The 9509-nt window shown below is 31.3% G+C and overlaps 1 protein-coding gene across 1 annotated transcript in view; it reads left to right on the top strand.

Moving 5' to 3' along the window:
* The first annotated feature begins 1579 nt into the window (after positions 1–1579).
* LOC145830255 (ADAMTS-like protein 1) overlaps positions 1580–9509 on the top strand; it is a 46862-nt gene continuing 38932 nt past the window's right edge. Inside the window, exon 1 of the mRNA XM_082938199.1 lies at positions 1580–1766. Within this exon, the coding sequence (XP_082794325.1) occupies positions 1701–1766 (66 nt within the window). The 5' untranslated portion in view covers positions 1580–1700. The remainder of the gene's footprint in view (positions 1767–9509) is intronic.

The raw sequence follows: 9509 nt of genomic DNA, 5'->3' as shown, positions 1-9509 counted from the left end.
TTGAGTATAGTTTGTTTGCTTGTTTATTACAATCATTGATAAACAGGAGACATGAAAATTGTTTTAAATCAAAACTAGATGCCGAATTAAAGCAGCACAATAAAAATTGCATTTTATTTTTAGCATCGTGCATATACTCTTTCAGTCAAAGCAATTAGTTCAAAGTATTACTTTTATTTGCAACAGCAAATAAACATTGGTTCAATTTTTTTGTAAGATATTAAGCTTTTGAAGTAGATATTTAGTTCTAGTAATTCTCTAAACAGCGTTTTATAGTTCAAATTTTGTGAGTTTAAACGTATATTGTACTTTTAAAAGAATTCATAGATAAAAAATCGGAATGTAGCAATAAACAACTTTTTTTTTATTCAATGTTTGTGTGGTTTCAGTTTAACGAAACGATTGAATGTAAAACTTTATTTACTTAAAAATTTAAAATATTCAAACACTTTTTTCAGTACTTGTTTAGCCAAAAACAAAATGATAATTTTCTGAAACGAAAGTCAGATTTGTTTGTTTTTAATACGTAAAGATACAGCGATAGCAAAACAATTTGCATTTTTGTTTACATTCAACTTAAAAGGTACAAAAGCCGCGATAAAACAAAGTGGTCACGCCAAAAAAGCAACCAGCAATTACTTAGCACCGAAAGAAAAACATTTTTTGCTAAATATATATTAAACGCAGTGAGCTTCGGTCAGCTCAAATCTAAAACGAGAGAACGCTGCTCGGGGTAAAAACAAAATGAGAGAAATTTTCAAAACAAAGTAAAAGAAACGCGCTTAGCAGCTCGAGATGTTATTAAGGCATCCGTATAGCACTTAGTAGTAGTAGTAGTAGTGCGTTTATACTTTATACTTTAATTAAACGAGCGCTTAATTTGCCTGCAATGTATGACAACCTGCAGGCTTATTAGTTTTAATAAGATCTGTTAACGTGTGTGAGCTGTTAAAGAGTCATTGTTGAAGTGAAGTTTGAAGTGTTTTTTAAATAGAACACTTTGATTGTTTATGCAGAGCTTTGTTTTATTAGATTTTGTTTACAGTAGTTGTTAAAAAGTTTACTTTAAGATCACATTTTGAAATGCAGCTAAAAATTTTAGAGCTCAGTTGCTAAGATTTGTTTTGTTTGAAAATCAATAAAAGTTATTGCAGACTTACTTTGTGAGTTTATTTACTAAGCTTTTGTTTTTAAACTTCTGTAAATTCAACAATGTTATTTTTATAATTTTATTGCTATACTTTATTTATATGCTAAATAAAAATATGGTTAAATAAATACAATTCGTGATAGCGGTTATGTTTTTCAAGAAATATTCCGTCACACACTGGTTTTTGTTATTTTAGTTGCAAACATAATTTAAAGGTTTACAATGTAATAAAAACAAATGAAAATATTAATTACAAGTTTTATGACCGAAAAAGGGCACCGCAGTGTTTTTTATTGGACAATAAAATATTTTATATAATTTTTTACTAATTGCCTTCGCGTCTCAAATAGCCCGTCATGAACGCACGCGATTTAACAGATTAACCGCTTTATTATCAACGTTTCAGACGCCGTGTAGTCATTTAAATTTTTGAAATAAAAGAGATTAACAGCGATCTGAACTGAAAGCTGAAATATTTTGCTGAGAATAAAATTTGTGCAGTGGCCAACAACAACGAGACGATCACGAAGAGTTGAGTTGATAAATTGGAATGACTCGGGTTGCGAGTATTTACACGAAAACACATCACTGCTGCTGTTGCCTCCTCTTGCTGCTGGTAAGTGCTTCATTACTAATTCACGTGGGACTTTTCCCAAGTTTTATAACAGTAAGTAGCTGAGAGTTTGTGTACAAGTTTCAGTACAATACGGTTGAAAGAAAGCACAAATGTTTATTGTTGCTTTTTAGTGAGAATAAACACCAAAACAAAGACTGCTCATTCAATGCAAAATACGCACGTTTGAATGCAAAACAAAGCACCGCAGACTTTGTTCAGCGCTTTTTACGGCAACCAAATTGCTTGCAAAGCCGTCGCAACAGTTTACATTTCACCGTTACTTAACAAAAATATATACAAAAAATACATTACGCAGTAATGTAAACTTCGGGCTGTTAAACTCTTTGCCAATGTGGAATGACTTATCAAACTTTTCCAGCGTCTATTTTCACCCTTTTTTATCAATAACTTTTGGTAAATATTTACATTAGAACTGATTACGCACGTATGCCATAATGTTAAAACTGTACTTGAATTTTGTGTGTTTTGTTTTTGTGTTTTTAGACATTAAGAAAAAAGTCTTAACTTAAATTGTTGTTTTCAGGTTATAAGTATTCTAAAAGTGCTTTACAAATCCACAATTTTTTTTCTATAAAGTAAAGCAATATGTATTTTTACTTTAAATTCCTCTTCTATGTTTACCAGGAGAAAATAAAAAACTTGGCTTAAAAGTATCTGGAAAAACTGGAAAACAGGTCAGTGAAAGTCCATGCGAATTTTGTAGCACTATATCAATATTAAGATCGAGGCCAAGTCCACCGATTTGCTCTAATAAAAGTCACACCTAGCACACAAATATATATATAGCGGCATAACATGAGGCGAGCAAATAGCTTCAAGTTCAACTTTAATCGATTATCTTGGAAGCATTCTTTCGGGCAGGCAGCGTTTACACACATTGAAAAGAGAAAGCGAATTTTTTCTCTGCTGCTGAAAGTTTGCTCGGCGTCGCTTTTGCACGTTTAAACGTTTCACTTTGTATGAGGTGGCCACCGCTGCTGTGAAGTGTTTGTTTAATACTCGACAGCTTTTATCTTATTTTGAGCTCGAGCGCGATTTGGGTTTAGTAAGGTTTCTGATGGTTATCCTCGTATCACAACGGTAATTCGCTGCGAACAGTAGCACTTTTGTGTTTATGTAGCAAGCGATTTAAGCCGTCCTATGAAAGCGCGGACCTCGATAAAAATATTCGGCGTCGCCTTGCACCTTGGCTGACCTCTGGTCCTCAAAACACTGTTGCTTTGTATTTGACGTCCGATTGCGTCGTCTTGATAGTTTCTCAACACTTTCGCCATTCAACACAATTATCTCGTAATCAAACGTCAGTCACAAGCACCGGCTATTTAGCGAGATGGCAGAACAAAGAGTCCACTATATTGTTACTTGACAGGCAGCTCTGCCTGCTTGTTATTGGTTGCGCAGCTGAGCCTTCTTTTATGTGGCCTGCCTGGCATGTTTCTAATGTCATACAGCGTGTAGAGATAACTCTCCCTAATAGCTAGTTTGATATGATTTATTTGTCATCATTTTGCAATGCTAAATTCTTTCTGAGAAAGTTTTAACGGCTGAAAAGGGTTCGTTAAGAATATGTTTTTGGAATTTTTTGAGTTGATTTTTGATATAACTGTTAGTGTTTTAAGTTGAACTCTCTAACAGTGCTTGTATAGACTAATTTAGTAAAATATCTTTTAATTAATAAACCTTTATGATCTACAAAAGATCTCAAAACTTCGTATTCATTAGATTATTTTTCTTGATTTTTTTAGACACTTATATATATAAAAATACTCTTAACACTCTTAACACTCTTAATAGCTGTTGAGAACATTATAGAAACTTAGTTTAAAGTAACGTTAAGTTTTATGTTTGACACATATCACTATAAGCACAGTCTTCACAACATAAACTATATATAAAAACAAGATTTTCAAAAGCTAATGCAAGTACAACTGTTTTGAAAGATTTAAGCGAAGAAGCTCAATATAAAAACTGTCTTAACCGGTCTCTTGCTTTATTGAGAAGCAACTGTTGTCTTTCGCCAGTAATTTAATCTTTGAAATCTGCATGTCTGAAGCTTTACCCGACCTCAGTCGTAAACATCACTTTTGTCGTTTATCTCCTCTGCTTTTGTTTTAATGGGGGCTTGAGAGGGATAAAGATTACGGCGAAATTACATCACAATCCATTCAAATCGCATCACAAATTGTTTTCTAAAGTCTCTCAGACGTCAGCGAATCCCCTGGTCGCTTGGCAACCAAGCACTTTGTGTTTTGTCCTTTACCCTGAGATTATGTGGAACAGTGTCAAATTGCGCCCACCAGACAGCTTCTCAGAAAGCTGTGGCCAGAAATTAAATTCTTGTGCAAACATTATGACGCAACAATTGCTTACTGAGAAGGTGCATGTTAAGCCATTCAGTATTAACTATGGGCCAAAACAAGTGAGAGCGTTTCTCAATACATTTATTTTTTTTTTTTTGTAATTTTTCACTCTAGTTGAACATCTGCATGTAGGTTCAAGGAAGTTCCAAATGTGTCAAAACAGCGAGTTTAACGACGAATAATTAATGCTTCTAATCATTAAAATCAAATTATTTAATTTAAAAACTGCCTTCCGATTGTTTACGTACGTCCTTGTGTTTAGGTTTGTGTTAAACTTAAATGACTAAGCATGGTAATTTAATTAACGAATTCCAGCGAAATTCGGCACAAAAACGTGATCGGAACAAAATAGGAAATGTTTTTGTTTTGTTTCAGCAACACTCTTATTTGTTTGGTAAACGGCAAACTGATAACAACTACTTTTTTTTTTAAACAGTTTGCATGTTTGCGTTTTTTGTTGATGTGCGCACAGAGAGCACAAATAAGATAAAAAATAAAAGTAAATTGATAACAACGCTGCTTATTTTCCCTTCAACTTTTTGCTAGAGAATTTTAAAACATGATAACTGCAAACATAAATCAATTAAAAGCGTTACGCATGAACAATGTCGAAGTTTTTTTTCTTTGAAACATAAACATCAAATCTCATTTAATGCCTTTAATGGTTTTTGTGGCCGATAAGTTTTGTTTTAGTACTTTTGATTAAGCTCTGAGTTTTTAGTAAAAAGTCAGATTTGATATTTTATAAACAAATATTGTTTTCTAATCAGTAAAGCTTTAAGATTTAATTTTTAACATATACAAGTTTTTATTAAAAAATGAAGCCTGAAAGTGGCTTGGTTTGAAACAGTTTTATTGAAAATCTTATTGAAGTATGCACACATAAATAATTTATAAGCAGTTTGAACTTTATAATCTGCTGCTATAAAGATGTGTTATGAAATAAATTTATTTTATAGTTTAGTTTATTCATGTTAAATTTGCTGCAAACATTTTTGACGTGTTTCAAAATATTTATAAAAAATAGCTAGCTACTCATCAACATTATTTTTATTGTAGAAAATTCACTTATAAGTATTAGTATTATTAGCATTTTTAAATAAACATATTGGCTAGGAACAATTAAACGAAACAAGTTAGTTTGTAAGTTAAGAAAAAAAGCAAAGAACTTTTGCATACGAAACTTAAAGTTATTTAAAAACTTTAGGCTAATAAAAAATATTCATTTCATAAACAAAAGTATATTATAAGTATTTTTGAACATCTATATATAGACAAATTTATTTTTAACAACTAGGATCAATAAAAGAACACATGAGATAAATAAGAAAAGTACATGAATAGTTAAGAGCTGTTTTGAAGGAAGTTTTGATTTCTGTTAGGACATTTCTCATACTTACTAAGCTTTGTATAAACTTTAATATTTAAAAGTTAAAGCTTTAAGAAACTTAAAACCACTATAGCAATTGTTTTTACAAGTTTAATTAAACTGTTAAGGTTAACTTTAGTAGGTTTTAATAAGATTGCTATATCATAAATGTTGTAAAACAAGTTATTGGAATAAAAGTTAAACATTTAAATGTTAATGTTATTTTAAATTACAGCTGGGAAGTTTTAGTTTGTATTAAACTTTAAAACCAATTTTACAAAAAAATTTAAAATTTATACCTTTATAATTGAATTTTGTAGAAACAAATTCCCATGGGAGGTAAGCATGGAGCGGAAATATGCGAACTAGTAGGTCTCTATATACTACATAAACTCAAGAATGCGCTCCCAAACCTAACAACAGGACTGTACCGCGACGATGGCTTAATGGTCATAGAAAAAAACAAAAGTAATATTGATATAGAGAAAATTAAAAAATCCATGCACAACATATCAAAAGAAATGGGAATAAAGTTAGATATTGAAAATCCTTCACGTAAAATTAACTATCTAGACCTAAGCTTCAATCACACATTCCAACCATATAGAAAAGAAAACAGCAAAATTATATATATTAATTCAAAGTCCAACCACCCTCCAGCAATACTGAAACAAATCCCAAAAATGATAGAAGAAAGACTTTCCAAAAATTCTAGCAATGAAAATCTATTCAATGAAATAAGTAAAGATTACAATGACGCAATAAAGTTAAGTGGCTATAATTACAAAATAAAGTTCAAAGATGAAGATGATGGAAAGAAACGGCCTAGAAAAAGAAAAAGAAAAATAATATGGTTTAATCCACCATACTGCAAATCAATAAAAACAAACATTGGCAAGAAATTTCTCCAAATAATAAACAAATACTTCGGAGTAGACAGTAAATTCAAAAAATACTTGAATAAGAACAACATCAAATTAAGTTACAGCTGTTTACCAAACATTGAGACAATCATAAAGAATCATAACAAGAAGCTCACAAACTGCAACAAGAATGATGAAGATGAAACATGTAACTGTAGAAACAAAGTGAAATGTCCTTTGAAAGGCGGTAACTGTAGAGCAAAAAATGTCATATACCAGGCCACAGTAAAAACTGACAATGCAACTAAATCATATATTGGTCTAAGCGCCAACCAATTTAAAAAAAGAGTGGCAACCCACAGAACAACAATAAATAGCAACCCAGAAGATAGAAATTACATTCAATACAAACAAGCAACTGAGCTATCAAAATACATCCACACATTGAAGAACGAAAATAAGAATTTTGAATTGACTTGGACAATACTGGAAAAAGAATATGAATCAAGACCGAGAATCGAGACGTGCAGGTTGTGCTTGAAAGAAGCATTAAAGATCCTACAAGCAGATAAGAACTGTATTAATAAAAGATCAGAAGTAATGAGTTCTTGCAGGCACAAAAACAAATTTTTATTATTCTATTGGAATGAGTCTAAAACCTAATAATTTAAATATTTTTAGCATTTTAATCATCCGTTAGTTTTTTTCAGAATTTTGTTAAGAATTTGTTGTGTTTTCGTTTATATTACTGCATTTAGTTTTTTAATTTCTTTTATTTTTATTTATTAATTAATACCAATATTTAGTTCACCTAATTATGCATTTTTCATTAAAATTTGAATAGTTAATGTTTATTTATTTTTTACGCATCAATGAGTTCAGATTCACATTACTGCCAATGTCTAAATGTTATTTACTGTTTTGAAATTATTTGAAAAGGTCGGCTAAGGCTCACCGAAACCAGGTAATAAACCAAAGCAGTGCTTAAACATTTGTTTTATTGTAGAAACAAATAGAAAATACTTGTATTCCTCATATAAATGTTTTAAAATTCAAAACACACTTAGTGCTATAAAACAATTTATAACAGGATACCACACAAATATTTGTTACCTTAATTCCAACTAGTTTCAGACATTTTAAATTATAGTATTCAGTTACACAGTATACCCTTTTACCTCTCAGAAGCATTTCATAACAAATTTATTAACTTAAATAAGCTCTTATTTCAATTTTTGCGCATCTGAGTTTAAATTAAATCACCATTACCTTAAATGGATTTCAATCAATTTTTGAATTTCTAACCGGTTTTTACGAGAAGCTAAGTATATGTTTGTGTTAACTATTTTGTAAACAAAGCATACAAAAATATTATTTTATTCACATATACCTAGCTGAAACAAAAACTTAGCTCGTGAACGCTTAAAAAAGTTCGTTACAAAGCTTCATTTCTTCTTGCACGACTAAAAACCGATCATGCCATATGTCTTTTTCTATAAAAAAAAGTACACACAGATAAAAATATGCAAAATATTTGATTGTGTTGATTTTTATTGAGGCAGTAGTTTCTCGCACAAAAGAGAAATTGCCAGGGTAAACTGATGTAAAGGAGCCCATTGTGCTCAGCTGACTTGTTTGCAGTTTGAACGTTAATACAGCGAAACACGTGCAATATGTGAGCATCTTTTCAGTTATTTCATTGCTCGAAATTTAAGCTTGCCTACTGCGGGTTAAACAAATGCTTAACACACGGATTAAATGAAATAAACGTTATTTGCATGCAAATTTTTTTTTTGCTGAGAAATGAAAACAGAAGCTTTATATTTTAACGGCTTTTGTTCCAACAACTTGTTTGCTTTAAGGCTTAAACAGGTACCAAGTAAACACTTAAACACGAATGAAACTGCACTAGTTACAAAAACACAAAAAAAAAAACAGCTGTTAAAAATTTAGCCTAGTAAAAAAAGCACAGTGAAACAAAAAACTTCTTTATTTTTAGCACCACGTATTCATACCACGCTTTTTGTTTACAGCGCGCTTTGTAAGCAAAGTTTTATTTTTTTCTGGTCAAAAATAATTCACTCCGTGATACTCGACTTTCGAATGTTTCCGTTCGCGGCAAGTTCATGGCTCGAATTTCTAATTTTAGTTTTAAAATTCAGCAGAAGTAGAAGCAGTGGCCTGTCAAGGCACGCGCGCAATTTTAGTTGATTTATTTTTACTTTTTTTTAGGTAGAATTTTGTTCAGGATTTTTGCCATGCTGCGGATTTCGCTTAATCCCGAGTTCATGCTTATCATTTGTTGGCTTTCTATTAAAAATTTTGATTTTCTTTTAGTTTTACTAGTGGATAAACAGCTAAAAAGTCGGAAACTACTTTATAAATTTAAGTGTATTTTAATGTTTACCGTTTAGACGCTTTTTAGGGGAAAAACATTATATTATTAATTGTTTTTTTTTTTTGCACTCAAATGAATTTTACTTCGAGTGTTAAAACAACTTAAAGCTATTACTGGATAATTAAACCCAATTAAACAAATATTTTTCTTTGGAAACACATCAGCTTCAAAGCCACCTAAGACGCCTGATGTTTACAAAACAGCAGTTTAGCAGCTAATTACTTGAAATTTGCTGTGAAATCGTGTTATTAGCACCACGCAAGTCAGCCAAGGTTATCTGCTTGTGAGATCTTATTTACAATTGCTTTCCTCAGTGATTAAATCAACGAGCCACCTACGAGCTAACTTTTTCTCATCATCTCATATAACTTCAACCGCTCAGCTCTCTTGTGCTACTTTGCTACTTTATATTTTGAATGGATTTTAATGGCAACGCCAGATTTAATTTTGATCTGTATTTAATTGCAATACTAGCACATTGTGAAGTAGCTCTCTGCGAAAGGGAAAGGCATGGCGAGATTAAACTTTTAAAATTATTTCTTATTTCAGTAGGTGGCACAGTTTGAAGTGCACTCGCTTTTGTGTTTTTTAAAAACTTTTCCTTTTTATCAGAGGGGCGTTTTACTCGCCTCTCGAAGAAGAATGAGATTAAGTCGCATGACAGCTTCTTAAAAATTTTCACCACGCCAGCTTTAAAAACTTTCTTTTTATAAGATTCTTTCAGGGTCGAAG

The sequence above is a fragment of the Thalia democratica genome, chromosome 2, assembly GCF_965202585.1.
Source record: "Thalia democratica chromosome 2, ktThaDemo2.hap1.1, whole genome shotgun sequence".
Lineage (NCBI taxonomy): Eukaryota > Metazoa > Chordata > Thaliacea > Salpida > Salpidae > Thalia > Thalia democratica.
The sequence above is the reverse complement of the archived record's forward strand: the minus strand, read 5'-3'. Positions and strand labels throughout refer to the sequence as shown.